At 41.0% G+C, this 20158-nt stretch overlaps 1 protein-coding gene across 1 annotated transcript in view; it reads left to right on the plus strand.

Annotated features, from left to right (window-relative positions):
- The window catches only part of LOC101156843 (adhesion G protein-coupled receptor A3), a 207733-nt gene extending 192854 nt beyond the window's left edge, over positions 1–14879 (plus strand). Inside the window, exons 17-19 of the mRNA XM_023963140.1 lie at positions 530–675; positions 10994–11089; positions 11427–14879. Coding sequence (XP_023818908.1) covers positions 530–675; positions 10994–11089; positions 11427–12849 — 1665 coding nt within the window. The 3' untranslated portion in view covers positions 12850–14879. The remainder of the gene's footprint in view (positions 1–529; positions 676–10993; positions 11090–11426) is intronic.
- Positions 14880–20158: the final 5279 nt, after the last annotated feature.

Raw genomic sequence — 20158 nt, forward strand, 5'->3', positions numbered from 1 at the left:
AAACAAAGTGGAATCTGTTTCACAATTCAAACATAATTCATGAATGTTAAAACAGGAAGGAACGCTGATATGTGTACACGGTGTGCATGTGTAGCTCGGAAAAAACAATCACTCCCTGACACCCGTCAACGTGACCATAATTTATATTCTGATTTGTTATTCAGAGTGCACAGCTCATGTCCTCTAACTCTGCTGATAAGGAGCTGCTCAGTATCCAGCAGTATAGCTACAGTGTTATACTCTCATCCCAAACAACCTTGATGGTTCAATAGAACTTTTTAACCTCTTTTCCCATTCTTGTAGGGTTGTGTTTGAGATGAATAAGACAGAGCAGTCAGGGACTTCTACAGAGAAATCCTTGGTGTGACATTGACTGTGATTTTTCATAACTTGTCTTGAACGTAGTTCCTCTGAGTTAAAGTCTGACATTTCTCTTGGAGACACGGTGTACTAACACTGTACAGTCATGAAAAAGCTCAGGGAATTGAAGAAAATAATAATTGATGTGCTCTTTCTCGTTCCATGTCAGGTCGGGTTTGTGCTGCACTACTCATCCCTGTCGACCATGCTGTGGCTCGGGGTCACAGCCAGGAACATTTATAAGCAGGTGACCAAGAAGCCTCTGCAGAATCAAGCCAATGACCCGCCTCCGTCTTCTAAACAGACCCTGCTGAGGTGAGTGTGACATGTTTCTCAACTCTGACTGCTACAGAGAGACAGGCTCATGAGCAGAGGGGTGTGTGGGCGTGTGATCCTTTGAACTTTACAGCCCTGCCACTGTTGTGTGTGCATCTGCTGAAATGAAGACTGATTCACGGCACACGGCCTTACTTCAGCACTAATCTGACTGACGCAGTAAGTTGTAGACATGTTTTCAAAGGCTTCTTCCACTTTTTGCTGTGAGCAATTGTGAATAAGACTCACAGATCAATGATGGAATCAAAACAACTCAAAAGGTTGCATGGTGTTTAGTTTAAGTTATGTTGATGACACACTAATGACAGTTAGGTCAAATCTGAATTGCTTCCCTACCGCTACAGCTTCTTCCTATCTGTACATTTATCCATACAAGCAAATAAATATGGAAAAATAGTGTCTTTAAATTTGGATGTTACAACCGCTCGAGGATGTCATCAATGTCCCCGGTCATCTACATTAGCATGTGAGCCATTCAGGTTTGGTCTTACTCTGCACCTTCTCAGAACAACATGCAGCTCCATAGCTCTCATTAATCCTAAAGGGTTATGTATTTTACCAAACATTCTTTATTTTAGTGCACCATTGAACACTTGCGGGAATTATGTTGTCTTTGCTCTAAATGCAAGAGTTGAATAAAATAGCTAGCCCATACCACCCCAATGCCACCACCTTGCGTTACATATCACCAATGTTTGTTGAAAGCACAGGCTGTTTTTTCTTTTCTTTTCTGGCATGGTACAGGGAATAATTTATTTATAAGAGATATTTTCACATGTCTTGGCAGAGCCACAGACCTTTTTCTTCTTTTATATGTTGACTCTACTTGTCTTTTATCAGAGGGTTGGAGAGCTCTTTAGATCTTCCCATGATGACACCTTAGGTTTCAACCCAACTCAAAAAAGTCAAAGGGGGAAAAAAGCAGGTTCCACCAATGAGCCTTTGAAAAAGATTCCTATCGTTTGCACCTAATCTGGAACTCCTATTAAGATTTCATGACTTTGATGTTGCAATAAATGTGAAAATGCTTTTTTATCACCTATATCAATAAACACTGCGTCTGTGATTAAAAGCAGAACTTTTTTTCATGTTTTGAATTTTGTCTTTTTCTGCCTTTTTTCCCCCATGACTGCCTCATCTCTTTCTGCCTGCAGCTCTTTGTCAAAGCTTATGCATGCTTCTCTCTCATCTGATTTATGCCTCTTTTTTTTTGCATTTTTTTTGGCACATGTTTTATTTAGAGGGCAGTGATAGCTTTTTACAGATGAGTTATTGTATCTTTTATCTGCAGAGACCCCTTTGGTTGGTTTGCATTCCTTCAAGTCCCTGGCTTGGCTCTGTCTGTTGTGACATGACTGTCAGAGGGCTCCTGTTTGCATCTGCTGACTCTCTTAGTATATTTCTTATAACAATTAAGCTCTTTTTAGAAATTATCACATTTATTTAAAATATTTTAATGATTATCTTAATAATTATCCCAACAATAAACTCACTAATTACATGTTTGCTATTTTTTAAACTAAACTAAAAGTGAGGAATTGTTTTTTAGGTTGATTCGTTGTTGTAAAAATGCTCCTTGAAAATCTATCCTAGACTGTTCTTACTTTAAAATGGTACCCTATGAGCAGAATAGCCGAGTATTTGCGCTGCATCTATAAAAAAATGTATCTCACTAGTCATTGTAGAACTGTTGCAAAGCAATTTGCATAGTTAACTCTGGTTTCACATCCAGATGAGGCGATTGTTGAGGAGCCAAATGCAGGCAGACCAGAGGCACAAGGGTAGAAAACAGTTTCAGGAAAATTAAGTCAAGTCAGCTTTGACTCAATGTCATGGCAAAACTAAAACAGGAACAAACTTGGCAACACAAAAGATTTACCTGTATTAGTAAACCGCAAACCATGGAATTTTACACTTGTGAGGGATAATTACTGAACACAAATCACATTTCTTCAAAAGGCTTCAAAGCCACACACCTTTCATCAAAAAAAAAAAAATAATCCACAATGTAGTCCTGCATGACGGCACAAAAAGCACTTATCAAGAGAAAAGTTTGGTTGACTGAAAGGCTAAACATTGTAGGTAACTTCACATGTTGTACAGTGGAGTGTACTAGTTGTAAATATTGGTTAAATTGCTAACATTGTTTTATAGAAATGTAGATGTGTAAGGAGACATCACAGCTTAAAAAGCAAGTCTCCATCTTTTTCCATTCTCCTTTTTGAATAGTAACTGGTAAACCCATTTAAATGTATTATTTGCTGTTTCTGTTGCTTGGATTTTACTGAACTTTTGAACTGTGTGATCTATGAAGGGGAATCTCACAGGAAGCTATTTAATCATGAATAAACGCACTTGATGTGAACCCATTAGAATGTTTTCCTTGATTTCTTGAGTTGCTTTTTATGGGGTAGTTTAGAGGGTGTTGTTGTCGTGAAAGTCATCCTTACCATTTTCTAATCTGCTGCACAGCCATTTTGACAGACTGTTGCTCTGAGCTGTGGAGTCATTTTTAGTTGAATTCCTAAAAGCAGAGTAGGAATTTCAATGACCATCATTTTTGTATTTGCTGCATAATCCTGGCAGCCTTTCTCTGCTTAAATAACTGCTTACCCACACATTACCAGCTCAAAATATCAGATCTAAATATCAGAATCTTCAGATCATATCACTTGAGGTAAATTGATAATCAAGTTGAATTCTCAAACGTAGAAATCTTATTGTTTGATTAAGGAAAATTGCAGTGAAGTTGAGGAGTGTGACTTAAGCAAACTAAAACCCAGTTTTTTGGGAAAGTGGAGCCTTCTAAAACAAAAGCCTTTTTGTATGTTAATTGTATTATTCTTATTATTATTGTGGTTGTTGTCTTCATTGTTGTCTGCTGTTAGCTGCTCTGGCCCATCTTTATCCGTTTCAAACACCAGCTGTGAATAATACTCTAAATCTGCAGGTTTAGGTCATTAAACCTACAATCTGCTCAGTGTGTTTCTGGAGATTCACTGGAAGTCTGAGATGCTTATAAGAGCATTAAGCAATATCTGCTTGTGAGGTGGGTTGGGGGGGGGGGGGGGGCAGTGTTGTTAGTTTCTTATCCTAATCATGAACGTGAACATCTGTACATGTTGGAAATGTACAGCCTATTGTTGGAGTTTATCCAGAGGGACTGATTGTAACGATCCAGTCAGACAGACTCATCCAGTGAGACTAAGCAGCTGGAGACAAATCAATCCACCCCCCACCCTTCACCACCACCTCACTTCCTTTTGTTCAAATGAATCTTGTCGAAGAGGTAGAAGTTCATGTGTTTGATTGAACAGTGAATAAAAAAAAACTTTAGACTGTGTTTTTTGGGTCTGCGTGGCATTACCCAACCAAGATAAGCTTTTCTTTCTCAGAGAAGTCATTCTTGCTTTTAGCCTTAAGCTCTCCAAACTAGTGTCTTAGAGGGATACATCATTTTTTGTCTTTTCCAGCTTGTTAGTGAGATGTGACGATAAGCGGTCCACAGCTGTTCAATGTTAATCCTGAAGCGATCCACAGAGAGGACAGTGCACACAAAGCAAAGGACAGTCCATGAGCAGAGGTGATGGTGGTGGGGCGGTGTATGAAAGGCACTTTAGGGTCTATTTTTGTCAGACCACTGCTGCTCTTAAACTCACCTAAAAGCACGGCTCTGCTCAGAAAACCATTCTATTGAAGGCTTTTTTTATTCAAATAACCCCTAAAAAAGCAGCCAGTGTTTGTTAAAGTGGCTAAGACGGGGGTTGGGGGTGGGGGTCATGCAGGAGTGAGCAATTTTACAAGACTTTTAATGCCACAAAAGTCGTTTTTGAATAGAAATAGGGCAAATGTGAGCATGGTCTCATATGTTTGACAGGTTTTTAGTCTACCATGATTGTTCCTGGTTAAATAATGCACATGCAGACATTCCTGTTTGGGATAGAGGTTGTATGGGAATAAGGGCTATAAAGCATGTGGCGCTTTAACATCCCTTAGCTCTTCTTATTTACGTTTATCTAGCTGACGGGTGTGAAAATGGCTTTTTGTTGGAGGAAGATCCTCCAGGGGAACTATTCCACTCTGAGACAGTGACAGGCCTGTAATACCGCCGCCCCTTTCCCTCTTTTTCAGGCCCCCTCCACCGCTCACCAACCAATTCAGACAAATGTCTTGATTGTAATTGAATTTCGGGGAGGCTGCAGCGTGATGAGGGGAAGACTGTTTGAACAGGGAGAGGAAGGGACACAGTGGGAAGATGTGGTGAAGAGGAAATGGAGGATGAAGAAGGTGGGGTCAAGAGGTTAAGGTATCATGACAGAAACTGAGATTGAACAGGACGCTGGAGGAAATAGCATAGTGTTATGCAGACAAGTGGATGACAATGCAGAAAGACAGGACAAGGACAGTGAAGAGAGGGGAGTGCTGTTGTCTGGGAGAAATGTAAAGCCCTCACTTCCTATGATTTGAAAGGTATTGTTAACCTAAAGGTCTAAGATTTAAAGGAGTCAAGGAATTTAGAACTGGTGTCTTTTTCACCCTTTCTTTTAGTGCCTTATACATGTTTAGTTTATTTTGAAATGCTCACAATGACACATTTATGACATCCAGACGCATACCTGAAGGACCTCCACTCATCCCTAGAGTTCTGTTTGTTTCTTCTGACATTGCTGTGAAACCTTCTGACATTTGAAACAAAATCCAGCTAAACTGCTACTAAGGAAATGTGAGCTTAAACGTTAAGGTGGAGTTACATCAACCAACAGACCCTTGAATTAATGCATGTCAGTATGATTAATAATACAAGGAAATAAGATATAAAGATGAATGCAGAGTTAAACACACGTGTGGGTCCAAAAAGGAGTAAACTAGTGTAGTTCAGCAGAGTTATAAGCAGAGTGATGATTAAAAAAAGCCTAATAGTTTTTGCACCCAATGTCTCTCTAAAATCACAGATGTTGACAGCAATGTCTGCACCCACAATCAGCACTTCAAGCATCATTGGTGCAAGATGATGAAAAATAAGATCACAAAATATCTCCACGATATTATTAGTCAGGCAGAACAAACAAACATCTGTAGCACATCAGTTCATTTATATCACTTAAAAAACTGTGGAACACTACTGAGCTGATTAGAATAGCTGTGAAATGATTTTAATAACAGTGCTCTCTCATTTATCAGTTACGTCCCAAAATCACAAATGTATCCCCTGAAACCATACTTTAGTTTTTGTTTTATATCATTGTGTTTTGGATCTAATATTATTCTTGGTAGAAAGATTTTTGTGTGTGTTTATTTTCTCATTCATAGAGTTAAAAATTTGATCATTTTCTCAAAATTACAGTTTATTTGTTTGTGAACATACAGATGCCTACTGAATATCAGGCTCACCTGCTGTCTATGAGCTGAAACGCTCTAGAAACCGTTTCCCATTCATTTTAAATGTCCCAATCCATGGACCTCAACTTATTTGAATTGGTGTCTTTTTTGTTTATTTCTAGGTGGATTCATTTCAATTTGTGTATATGTGTATTTTCTGGCACCCGCCCTTGACCACCACATAAACCACATTGCTCCGGCCCCTTTTGAGGTCTCCTATGTGTTGTGGGCCCATGGGAGAGTGGTCCCACGTCGGTCCTTCGCGCTAGGCCCGACCGGGGCCCGTGGGGAGAGCCCAGGTCACCAGGCGCTCGCCTGCGAGCCCCAACCCCAGGCCGGGCTTCAGAGTGGGGCCCTGGTGACGCCAATCCGGGCGATGTAGCTGGGTCCTTGATTGAAATTCTCATAAGGGGCTTCTAAACCGCTCTCTGTCTGACTTGTTACCCAGGACCTGTGTGCCATGGGAGACCCCACCAGGGGCTGAAACCCCAGACAGCTTAGCCTCTCTCAAACTCCTCCACCACGTAAAGGTGGCGGTTCAGGTAGGAACCAGGGCAAGGGAAGTGTGGCATCTTTGCTTAGACTGCTGCCCCCACGACCCGGTCCCGGATAAGTGGAGGATGGATGGATGGATGGATGGATGGATGGATGGATGAATACATGGATAGATGGATAGATGAATACATGAATGAAAGGATGGATGATGGATAGATGGATAGATGGATGGATGGATTTTGCAAACTCTTAGTGATCAATAAAAGCTAATCAGAACCCCCTGAATCAACTGTGCAGTCAAATTGGATATGCCAATATTTTACTGTAATGTCTGTACACAGCAATGAATTTGAAAACGCTCATGGTCACTGCTGTAATCTTCAATGTAAGATTTATAGGGAAATAAATGGACAAAAAGAACCTTTGTGTGCTTTGCCAGAATGGATTTAGTTTATTGTAAATGTTTAAATTTAAATGGAAACAGAGAGCTAGCAGTGCATTTTCATGATTCTTATTATTCTTATTTTTGAAGCAATATTCTGTTAGTTTTTTTTTTCTTTTAGAAGAGACCAGTCCAGCTTCATACGCAGTGCAGGCCTGGCCTGCCAATTTTCTATATCCTTTGGTAAAGTTTTCAGTGCAGCGAGATGACAAGATTCTTGACCGGTTCTTAACATCACAAGTTCAGCTGGAAAAAATGGGATTTTGAGATTTTTTATGTGAATTATCAAAAATAGTAACAAATAATCTCTGTGTACAGTCCCGACATAAATTGAGATGCATATTGAGTACATATGTTTCTTCTTACCCAGAATTAAACTTTCTCTGGAGCAGGTTTTGCTAACAAACAAACAAAGTTACAGTGGTTACAAACATACTCGTTTTGATGTTGGTGAAAGCACTCTTTAAAACATTTGGGACATAACAGGATTTCAGAAATACACACTTGAAGTTGAAGTTGCCCAGGAGGGGCAAATGTACACATGGTTAAGAGACTTTGAGTTTGCAATTTTGGAAGAAGACAATTCAATTTACCCATAGCTTGTTGATGCAGTGCTGCCTTGTTGCTTCATAAAAAGAAGTAAAAAGAAGATCACAAGTTCAATTCCTTATAGAACTGTGGGTCTGTCTTAGTCTAAAAACATGCTCCACAAGTTTTTATTTTTATTTCTTTAAAACATTGAATGATTGAAGTAACAGAACAACTTCCTTGAGTATTCATAGATGTGGATTTTATGTAAAACGAACATGACTAATGCTGACCAGTCATGTGAGTGAAAAAAGAAGCTGGTTGGATGTATCAATACATGTGATGTGATACTGTTATTGTAAGGCTTTTATTTTGTAGGAATTAGTCTAGTATTTAAAACAAAATTAAAGTTAGAAACTTACAGTTTTCAAAACTAAATACATTAGGACAAAATGTTACCCCCACCATTGGAACCTGTGTTGACCTGATGGGGCAGTGGTTAGCACAATGGCCTCACAGCAGCAATAGCAGCAGGAGCCCACTAGGGCTTGAACTGAGTTTGTCTATTCTCTCTGTGCATCTGTAAGTTTCATTCAAGTGAGCTTGAAATTGTTCAGGATTGTGTGTCTCTGTCTGGTGTTGCATTGAGCTCATACAGGGTGACTATGACATTGGCCAAAAACAGCTTCAAGAGTGGTTAATGAACTAAGAGAAGAAGGTCTTTGCTGAAAACAGCTGGAGAAGTTGTAGTAAGAGAACCTGAATCATCCTTTAATTACTTATTTTTTACAGTAAAAAAATGGAAATCGAAAAGAAAACACGGTAATATTATTGTGAAATGAAGCGCAGTACAATTACAGTAGGAATATTTATGATAACTACTGACAGCTGGATGCCAGTAACTACTGTATTTCATTTTACAGTACTACCACTGTGAGATAAAATACAGTAGAATATCTGTGTGCTCTGATTCATTTGACATTTTTACTACTGTATAATCAATTTCAGTATACAGAAATTCTACTCTATTTCATTTTACAGCAATAAAGCTGCAAAGTGCTTTACAATAATTACTGGCAGTTGGATGCCAGTAAGCTACTCTAAAAATGTATAGCAGCTATTTTTTACAGTGTATGCATTCGGAACAGAAGACACTTGGAGGAGATTGATTCACAAGGTCAACAACCAATCAGCACGCAGAACACAGAGTGCTGTTACAGAAACGAAAATGAAAGTATTCAAAGTTGCATTGAAAAAATGCAGCAAAACATAAAGACGATGAAAGGTGAACAGCAATATAGCAGTTTTAACCTACTGTTCAAAATATGTATATATAAAAAAAAATCTTGAAAATCTTCTTTTGTTTAAACTTAAAGAATCCTCTGTGTGTTTATCTGACAGCAGAAAAATGTTTTAATAAGAGATCTATTAAAAGTGCTAGAAAGGTAAAGCTTTAATAAATGATGCTCATGCGTATTGTATGTGTAGCTGTGTATAACACTACCAGTGTAAATATTAATGCAGACGAAATGTTATCAGATATTTTCAAGACTTTTAGTGTAAAATCTTTTTAAACGTTTTCAGTTTAGACAGTGGATCCACTGGGACTGCATTACATTTGATGCTGTATGCAAAGCTACACATTTATGGAGACATTCATGCATTTGATGTTAATGATGACATCCATACTGTCCTGCTCTGTCAAACATCCTCCAGACACATCCTGACATCCAAGGTGATATTCAAAAGTGAGACTCAAGAAGTGAAAAACAGTCTCCACCCTGATGCATACAGCCTGTATTAACATGTTCTCACTTCAAATCCACATTTTGATGCAAACCTTCAAAGCATAAGATGGAATTTGTCAGTAAAACGAAAGGTCCTAGTGGAGTTTTTTAACTGTATGCAGACAGATTTGGTAAAAAGATGTAAGGAGTAACTTTAAAAAAACTGTTTGCTACACTAGCTGCACACATCACGGCACAAAGTATGTGTGAACTGCTGCAGCCTCATTAACAGACACACACAGCACTGCTGGGTAAATCTAGCTTTTGATCAGTTTCGCAGACGAATCAACCAAATCGCATTATTAAACAAATTAATGTAACCTCTGTCCAAAACTCCCGCCTCCACAGTTTTACCTCCGATAATCAGCTGCAGCACCAAGTCAAGAAGAAAACTAGTTAACTACTAAGAAAAATGCAGAGCAGACAGCAGCATGTTCTCACCTCCAAAAAGCATCATAGATACATCAGCTATAAATAGGAAATGTTGGATAGCAACTCTACGTTTTCTAAGCAACCTCTCTGATTTTCACTTGCAGAGCAGATCATACAAAAAATCTTTTTGGGATTCCTATTTGTTTTTGCTGGAGGAATTCCCCCTCCACTTCTCGATCTTTACTTTGAAGGTGGAAAAATAGACTTCTTGCTAGAAACCAAAACAACAAAAGTAAGTTACAGTCATTTAGAATCATTTCAGCTTCTATGCTTTTACACTGAGTCACGGATTCAGTTTATTCTTTTGAACCCAACTGTCAGCCAAGTTTAACCTGTCTGCTCACAAAGAGTTTTTACATCTCATGAGATAGAAAACACTAAATGCAGTCATTATCAAACTCATTTTGATTTTAGAAAATGATTTTCTGGATGATTCAAATTGTCATCGCTGTATTGAAATGGAAAGTATTAAATATCTCTTTAAATACTCCTAAATACTTTCTCTCTAGTACACAACGTGATGTTCTAGCTTCTGTTGGAGGGAGGCCGTATGTCCTACTGTTCAGGTTTTGTGCAGGTCACTGTGGAAATGCACATCATGTCCGCTGGTGATGGAGCATTTTACTCCTCCTGAGATTCAAACTAAATTCATCTTTTGCTAAGTGCTTTTTATTGAAACCTGAATTGCTTCTGCTTAGAAATAAGTGGTTGTTTTTTAAAAGCTCAAGAGGCTTGCTGGGTTTGTTAAGAGAAAAAATCATTTTAATTCACCTCATCAATTGGGCCATAATACACAGCAGATGCTCTAAATTACTGAGACGCCTGCTGGCAAGTTCATCACAGCCAGATCAACAGGAAGCAGATTTGTTTATTTTGAAATTTTTACACTTTGGTTTTGTGGCTATGATAACAAATTTTAAGTGTGATTGCACCCAGAGTGTGACCAAAAACACATCAAGAAGCTCAAAGGCTGAACAGCAGAGATCTAATTTCCCTTTTTATTTGACACGGTCGTATTGAGATGAAAGACAGTGGACAAAAATGTTTTCTTGTCCAACCCCTGATGTCGTTGTTTTATTTTGAGCTTCTCTTCTGGAACTAATTAGACATTTCAGGTCCATCCTGGACAGTCTGTTGTTCCTGGAAGCTGGTCCAGAATTACTGTAAAACTAAACACGTGAAAGTCTGCTCGGTTCTGACTGTTTCTGCCTTTTGTCCCTCTGTAACCTCACAGATTTTATTTAGTCAGTGGCGGAGTGCCTCTCCTCATCTGTGGGGTGACAGCAGCCGTCAATATAGACGTCTACGGCAGCGGGGAACAAACACCATAGTAAGCCCTGGATTTATCTCTACTCTTAAGGCCAAAATGAAGCTGTGGCTTTGGGCAGCTCCATTTTTGTTACATGACATGTGATGTGGAATAATGTCTTCTGAAGATAGCAATAAGAACTTCATCTTTGATACCTGATAAATAATCAACACTTGGACTGGTTATGTTTAAATAACTACATAGATGTTAAGCTATGTAAAATAAAAGCTACATAAAGCAATGTATAGTCCTGAATAAGACTGAGGAGGGTGGGGAGCTTTTTCTGGAATTCAAGTTCTTTTTCTACATTTCTGCAAAAGCCAAAGTTTGAAAGTGTTTTTGGTTTGCTGTGTTGCAGTTGCTGGATGGCGTGGGAGCCCAGCCTAGGAGCTTTTTTTGGCCCCGTGGCCTTGATCGTCCTGGTGACGTGCATCTACTTCCTCTGCGCCTTCATCCAGTTGCGGCGGCATCCTGAGAAGAAGTACGAGCTCAAGCGCCTGTCTGAGGAACAGCAGAGGCTGGCCGGCATTGACGTACCAACCCACTGCCACCAGGGGGCAGAGCCTGGGGCCCTCACAGCCCACCCCAGTGGGAGCAGCTGCCCCGCTGGCTGCCCCGGCGTTCCCATCAATCCCGCTCTGCTGGCTAACGAGCACTCGTTCAGGGCTCAGCTACGAACAGCAGCCTTCACCCTCTTCCTGTTCCTGGTCACCTGGACTTTTGGAGCTTTGGCCGTGTCACAGGGCCACTTCCTCGACATGATCTTCAGCTGCCTTTATGGTGCCTTTTCCGTCACCCTCGGCCTCTTCATCCTCATCCATCACTGTGCCAAACGGGATGATGTCTGGCACTGCTGGTGTTCTTGTTGTCCCGGACGACGTCCAGATGCCGGCTCCGGAGCACAGGGCTCTGCTGTAGCACGGCCCAAAGTCAACGTCAACGGAGATACGCCTGGGCACAGACACAGTCACAACCATTGCCACCACGACTCCCAGTGTCAGGGTAAAACAGTGATCAGCTGCAGCCACGGCAGTTTAGGTCACTGCAAACATGCTGCTCTACCATCCTCACAAAACCATGTAACCTGTTTGACGCCAGTGACGCCCTGCTGTGCCACCCTACGCAGTCAGCAGCTGATGGAGGAGGAGCCTGCTGCCACCCACGTGTTGCTGCATTCTGACGCAGAGGGTTGCCCGCCGGGGGTGCAGTTGCACCCCTGCCTAAAGAGCAGCACAAGGACGAAAAGCCGTCACTTTGGCCGCCGGGCTGGGGCAGCTGCCTGTGGAGCAGGGAGCGAAAGGGAATACGCCTATCACATCTCATCCAGTGCAGATGGGGGCAGCATGCACAGCTCACACACTGACAGCCCCCACAGCACACATGAGCGCCACACCCATATCTGTCCGCATTTGGCTCACGAGGGGCGCCATGAAGGGCATCACGCGTGCCACGCCGCTGCAGCCGCCACACACGAGCCTCTGGCATGCCATAACCCCTGCCACCGGCACATCTGCTGTGCCAAGGCTGAGCTTTTTCCCTCTCTGTGCCAGGCAGAGGCCGGAGACACCGGTGTCTTCCTGTGTGGCTGCGGCAAAGTAGCCGAGGAGGAACCAACACATCACCATTTGGAAATGCATGCCCCGTGCAGACAATCCTTCCCCCAAACCCCCCCTAACCAGAATGGGATTCTTAAAGGGGGGCTGCATGAAGGACTCTTGTATACGTCTGACAGCACAGGGAATATACGCACCGGGCCCTGGAAGAATGAAACTACTGTGTAGTCTGGAAATGAAGAACTGGAGGTGCAGGCCGCATGAGGCCAAAACAGACATTCACCTCCCTTTTAGAGTAAAAAGAGAGAGAAATGAACAGCATTTGAAACAACAATCAGTGAGGGGAATTTAGTTTTAATGTCCACACATTTGAATGTGTGCTGTTTTACTGTACAGATACCTGACACCATGCAAATGCTCGCTGAGAAGCATCCACAGACACTTGCCACATCATGCCATCAGATGTAACTGAAGGTCTCTCCACTCTTTCACATCATCTCTCTCTATATATACAGAAAAATGAATGGTTGTGTGTATGATAGGCTCTGTTGGTGCTCAAAGGCAGCAAGCTGCAGGATGTTTTTGCACTCGTCAATCTAAGCTACCATCAGTCTTTAATAGTGAGCCTCCACTACTTTGAAGAACTGTATTCATGTTCTAAACTACTAAACCAGCAATTTTAGACTTTTCCTCTTTGTTTGTCTTTCACTCACTTTCACTTGCCAGAGAAACGCGGCTGCAAGGGGAGTAAAGCCACAGTGGCAGGAAAAGAAAAGCAGAGCTAAGCACCCTGTTAGTTTGGTATTGATCATGCTGTCTGTATAAAGTCTTCACCGCTGTGACTCCTTTTTCTGAGGAGAACCAAAGGAAAGCAGAGCAAAGCATTCAGGTAAGCAGAGTGTCAGAAGCTCCCGGGTCCAGCGACAGATCAGCTGAGATGTCATCCTCCGCTCCTGATTACCTGTTGGATCATACATCGAAACATTACAGTCTAAGAAAAGTGGGATGATTTCAATTGCTTTGGGAGTTGCCTGTCCATCATTACATGTCCTGATAAGTCCATCTAAAATATTAGCCAAAGTAAAAAAAATAACAGCGGCTGAAACTAATGCCCATGTTGTTTACGCTGTGATTAGTTTGGGTGTCCGTGGATGTGTTCTCACGTCAGTCATGCTATTGCATCACTCCTTATTCCTATTCCAGATTCCAGGAGTATTGTACTGCAGAACTGTATTTAGCAAGAGTTTGAGCTTAGATCTCCATTTCAGTCTAGCCCTGAAAATGTCCTCCTTTGGTGACTTTGCTCTGCTGAAGTCTGGATTGTTGTCGTTTGAAGCAGGAAGGTCAGATTCTTGGAGGAGCTGCCTCTGAGAAGAGAAAGAAAAAAGAAACCGGACTGACTTGTGAATGATGGTTATGAATGGTGATTCTGGCATTTTGGTCAGATTTCCATTGAATTAGAAATATTCCCAAACAGAGCATAATATTCACACAGAAAACTGTTCTATAGCCAAGTGGCTACAGCAGCATGAACACCAACTCTTGACTCCATCTTGTGCACTCTTGTCTTTGTACATAGATTTGTTTTCTGGTGAATTATTTTCTAAAAGATAAAAATGGTATTTAAGAATAAAATAACTATATGTAAAGAAAGATTTATGGAGGGAAATGACTTCTCTATGTTAATGCTCAGTATCTGAGTTTAGAAATGTCCTTTTTTTGTTTTCAGATGGCCTTTTTCTGTTCATGAAGTATGCAGACTCGCCATGTGTTGTGAAACTTCTCTGTCAATTCAGAAATAGACACACACTATATGTATAACAATTTGGCCTGCCAGAAAAAAAGAATTTGTCAATAGTAGAGTATGATTAGAGCTGTAACTCTAGTTCAGACAGAAACCTGGCTGTCCTACTCCTGCAAAGAGATGTGTAATAGTATGACAGCACATTCAAGCCTCTCATGCAAAGCCACACCCTAAAGACAGAATGCCGGACGAGGTCAACCTTGCTGTACAACATATGTATTTGCTGGTGGTGTGTCTGTGAGAAGATGTTTGTTATCATGGCTGCCATAGGCTGCCATTTGTCGTCATCAGTAGCAGATGTACTGCCCCAAACAAGCTTGATGGCATAGTTTCAGCTCACCAGACAGCTGCTGGAATATTCACCTGTGGTACTGTGAGAAAACCTGAAGCCAGTTTTCACTTTTTCTACATTGACACAGATTCCAATAAATGTATTTTTTCACCATACAAAGGATGGGAGCGTCTTTGGTTTGTGTTTGTGTGTTCGTGCTTACGCGGGATGACAATGAATGCCACTGATAGCAAGAGTCTGCTTTTCCTCGACATTCTAGCCGTTCTGTGTTTGTGTTTTGACAGCATGATTGAAATTGAGACGTCTTGCTGACTACATGGGAGGGATTCAGATAATAGCAGGCTTGACTGCTGCTGCGGCGTGAGCAGATGTTAGTGTGTGTTGTGCATGTACTGTATGCATGCAGGCGTCCACATGTGCAACACATGCTACTGGAAACGAGAATGTGTCTTCTGCCCGTCTGGAATGACACCTACATTTGACAGGCCATGAAATGCCTGAATACTTTTAATATGCAGCTCTATTTATCTTGTTCCTTTGCAAGGCCAACACCCCCCGCCCCCCTCTTTCTCTGCGGTTCACCATCATCAGATTATTCATCAGGCTGAAAGCTCCGTGAAATGAACAGGCTTCCTATCTGCTACACAGCCAGACCCAACATAGATGCTGTACAGCATTTTTAAAGGTAAGCAACAGACGAGTTTGACCAGGTTTTCAACAAGAAACCCACATTTTTAGTGTATATACCGTCACCGCAAAGAAGCAACAAAGATACACACGAGTAGAGGGCCGTGATTTGGCAAGAAGGAAATAAAAGAATTGTCTCAGGTAACCAGGTCGGTCATTAAAAAGTTTCATTCTCACCAATGTTCCTCAATGACACATTTTTCAATATTGAGCTGGAGAGGAGACGGGAAGAAGGCAAAAATAAAAGTGAGCTTAAGCAGTGAAAGTTTAGCCTCTGATCAGGGAAGTGAGAGTAGTTTTCATCTTTGATTTGTCACACCATGTTTTTGCAGCTCCTTTTTTTAGCCCTTGTCACATGAATTCTGCTTCTGTCTCTCTTCAGTACCCAAGTCTGCCCCTTCAGGCTTCAGCCTCGGAAGGCAAGACATGATGGGGGGCTGTGATCGTCATGCTAATGCTGTCCTTGACTATAATGACAGGCTCAGGTCTTCCAGGATGGGAGAAGACTAAGCAGGAGAAGAGCAGAGTGAGCTGCAGTGAAGGTTATGGTGTTTTCATCTGTGTGTGATGGCAGTGTGATTGGTGGTAGAGCAGTTTGAAGCTTGAGGGATGAAATAAATAAAAGGCATAAAGCTGGAGAGATCAAAGACGGAGAAAAAAGAGAAGTGGGCAGGTGGGACAAACTTCCTGTGAGACTTAATCTGGTGCCTGGAAAGCAGGAAAGCATTTGTTTGTGTGTGTGCATGCACCTCTGTGTGTGTTCGTCACAGAACCACCAGGGTGGCAGTTACTTATTGGTTTATTTGTAAAAGGTAAATGTCCATGCAATCATTCCTGACTCAGAATAGGCTGAACTGCAACATTTCAATTATTGCTCAGGACTCAATTATCTGAAGTACGGTATGGAAATGTAACAAAATATGTTTATCAATTTAAATACTAAGGCACTACCTAAGTAAAGTGTCACTGATCATGTTTTCATCTATTTTCAAAGTGGTCCCTCTGGTCTAAATAGGATGTTTTTAGCCAAAATCTCCAAAAAGACCTGTGTGGTTTTCTAGGACATCGTTTCTGCAGAGCGGCAGGAGTTCATCAAAAAGTTGTGGGTGGGACTGTTGGGGCGGAGTACAGCCCCTACCGTAGACTGTAAGTGCGAACTGGACAGCTTGACTCCTCCCCCCGGCATTCCAAACAGGAAGTACCAACAGACTTCTAAAGAGAAATAAACAGCTGTTACTCAGTCATTCTATTATTCAGAATAATCATTCTTGTTCTGATACATTTTTAACAGTTATTCAAGTTATAAACGGACCAATCAGATGCCTCAGTACTTTCACGATAGGCAGCGCCCATACCATTGAAAAATGGCGCCTTAACTGGCTTCATTTCGCTGGAGCCGGAGGTAAGGCATTCTCATTGGTGACGTCAACTCCAAGCTAACATTAGCGGTGCAACAAAGTGGCGAGCAATATCGTAGCTATCCAGTGGTCCAGTTCTGATCCAGATTCCAGCTCAGACGAGGAAAAACAATGACCTTCATGGATCTGTTTGTCTGACAGTGAATGCTTCAGAATGGAGCAGAAAAAGAAGTTTGTAGCCTGAAGATTATAGTTTGGACGTAACAAATACAACATTTTTTAAAACTACATTTTTCCTTCAGCTCCTGATTCACAACAATTTGAATAAAGAAATCTTTATTCTATTTATAATAAAACATGTTAAAACACTATTTTCATTGGGGTGGGTCTTTACTCTGTACGTGACGTTTCACTTACATTAAGTAAGATTCTTTTTTTTTATTTTTTATTTTTTTCTGCACCCAAGTGCAGATTCTTAACGCAGTCAAGTAAGTTTTTTTTTTTCTGTTGACTTTTTTAAAGCATGATTAATGTCATCAAGAATTGAGAAAAGATAGCTGGGGTGTTTTTATTAACTTTTATTATTGCCGTACAGCAAAACTGCTCCACTCAACATGACCATAATAATGCTTCATGATATTTTTTCAGAGCAGATTCTAAAGATGTGATGTGGAAAAAGGTAAAATCAAATAACCAAATCAGATGACCCCTTTTATTTCAGCTCCTTTGGTTGCATGTTCAGCAATGGGATGGGTGAGAAAACTGATCACTGTGGTCTGTCAGAGCTTCATTCTCTAAGCTGTTGAACTGGAATCAGTTCAGGCAGATTTGCTCTTGGTGAAAGGAGAAGCATGTACTGATTCTATCAGATAGGAAAAGGACACGTTTTTGTGTGATACACTTGAATGTTATTTGTTTGTTATGGAGGTGATTGAACACATTTTTACAGATGTTGAAACATGAACTTCAGGATAATGACAATGCTGGTCCCTCTTTCAAAGCTAGCGTTAGCACTTAGCTTTCACTTTTGCGTTTAAAGTAAATCCCCCTTATGTTCCAGATGGGGTGTGTGGTGGTGTAGTGGTTAGCACTCTCGGCTGACTGGGAAAAGGCCTGTCTCAAACTCTGGCTGGGTTCTTTCTGTGTGGAGTTTGCATGTTCTCCTCGTGCATGTGTGAGTTTTCTCTGGTTTCCTCCCACAGTCCAAAAACATGCTTCAATGCTGCATGTGAGTGTGTGATCCTGCAACACACCGGTAACCTGTTTGAGTCCTGCCTTTGCCTGAGAGCAGCTGGATTGGCCCTAGCAACCCCATGACCCTGAAAGGAAATCATTGGGTTCTGAAGACGGATGGAGGTTCCAGATAAAAGCACTGTTCATCACAACTGTGCTTTCACACTTCTAGTTGTGGTTGGTGTAAGCAAGGTGATGAAGGTGCAGACAACTTACTTAGCTGGGACAATTCTGCTGCTGCTGGAGTGGCTCACATTCATTCATTCACTCATCTTCTTCTTCCGTTTATCCCTTTCAGGGTCACGGGGCTGTTGGAGCCTATCCCGGCCACTTATGGGCAAAGGCAGGGGGCATCCTGGACAGGTCGCCAGTCTGTCGCAGGGTCACACATATCCCATGCACTCTCACACTCGCACCTATGGACAATTTGGAGTGACCAATTAACCTATGAAGCATGTTTTGGAAATGGAAATGGAAATGACTGTTTTAAAAATGCACATTTAGACTTTTTTTACCTCGATATCGGGACTGTATGTGTTTTAAGACGATGAAAAGTTTCTGCTACATATTTTTTACAATCTAAGTTAAAAGTGTTTAACAGGGATACTCTGATGACCCAGCATTCTAGCAGCATTTAAACACATTATTTACATCACACACAAATCTGAGAGTCTCATAACCCCTTGTGGACATTTAACTGATCTGTACGTAACTGTGGTTTTGTGTGTGTGTATCAGGTGATTGGTGTGTACCATTTTGGAGGTGTGTTCATAGGAGCTGTTTTGAATTGGGGTTAAAACTTTAAGCTGGTTTCAAGTTTTGTGTGCATAAATTGTATCTTATTTTTATTTTTTGTATTTGTGTATTTTTGAAATTCAAGTACATTTGAATACATAATTGCAAGTGCACACTGCTATGCATAAAATGCATTCTATGAGCAAAAATCAGGAATTACACACACAAACCCAAAATTATATACAAACTAAAAGTAACAAATCAAGAAATCAAAAACATTTGTCAAGATTGTGTTTTTGCAGTGAATTACAGAAAATGTAACAAAAGAAATGCATGCACAACAGCTCTAAATAGAATATTAGTTATGAGAAATGATCTCCATGAAGATTTTTGTTCTGCAGCTTTCCTTGAAAACAGTCATGCTGAGGTTGTTTTCCTCACAAGTGTCACCCCTCTGGAAAGGTTGCTTCTCCACAAGATGCTTTTTTATTTGATTTTTTTTTTAGCAACAGTCTAAAGGCTCATCAGGCACCCAGTTATCGTGTCTGGATTCCTCCTTATCCTGGATCCTCCTGCTCCTCTCTCGAATACATCATTTCATTGCTTCGTTGCAAGATTTTTTTAGAAAATGAAGAAAACGAAACAGTATGTGCCAACGATTGGATCCAGTAAGTGGGATTACAGTTGTCTACTCCAGCTCTAATCTGTGTTCTGGCTGGGATGGAGTCAAAATTTGCCAATCTGAGAAGCTTCCTGTTTTTAATGGCGCTTCCCTCTGTCTCTCCTGCCTCCCCCGCAGCATCACTTTGTTATTTATAGCTTCCTCTAATAGTGATGAAACAGAACCAATGTAAAAGAGGAAAGAATAAACTGATCCTTTTAATGCAACAATCTATTGGATTACGAGGCTAAGAGGCTGTCTCTGCACTTTGCAACAACAAAACATCACAGCAAGTCAGGCAACCCCCCCCCCCCCCCCCCCCCCCGCCTGCCCCCATCTCCTTCAGCAGAGGAAGAGTACAGCTGGGGGTGGCACATGCTGGGCAATTAACCAGGAGCTAGGGGAAGAGATGAGAGGATGAAAAGTGAGTTAGAGATGGAGATCAAGCTGATTGAAATTGATGTGTTAAATCTAAAATGAGATCATGGCCGATCCTCACACACACGTTATGAATCCTGTTCTTTTTACATTTTTAGTTACAATAAATTCTGTTTGATGTAGGATTGTGTTCAAACTCACAAGGAATCTTTCTGAAAAGTTTTTCTGAAATTAGGTCAGTATTTTTATTAACAAAAAATATGTTTTAAAGGATAGAAAGGATGTAAAGGTTTAACTATTCATTGATTAATAAATAAATTAATTTCCTGATTGGTCTGTCTGGGGCAGAACCAAATCGACCAATATCATTAAAGAATCGTTTCAAAATT

The sequence above is a fragment of the Oryzias latipes genome, chromosome 15 (assembly GCF_002234675.1).
Source record: "Oryzias latipes chromosome 15, ASM223467v1".
NCBI classification, from domain to species: domain Eukaryota; kingdom Metazoa; phylum Chordata; class Actinopteri; order Beloniformes; family Adrianichthyidae; genus Oryzias; species Oryzias latipes.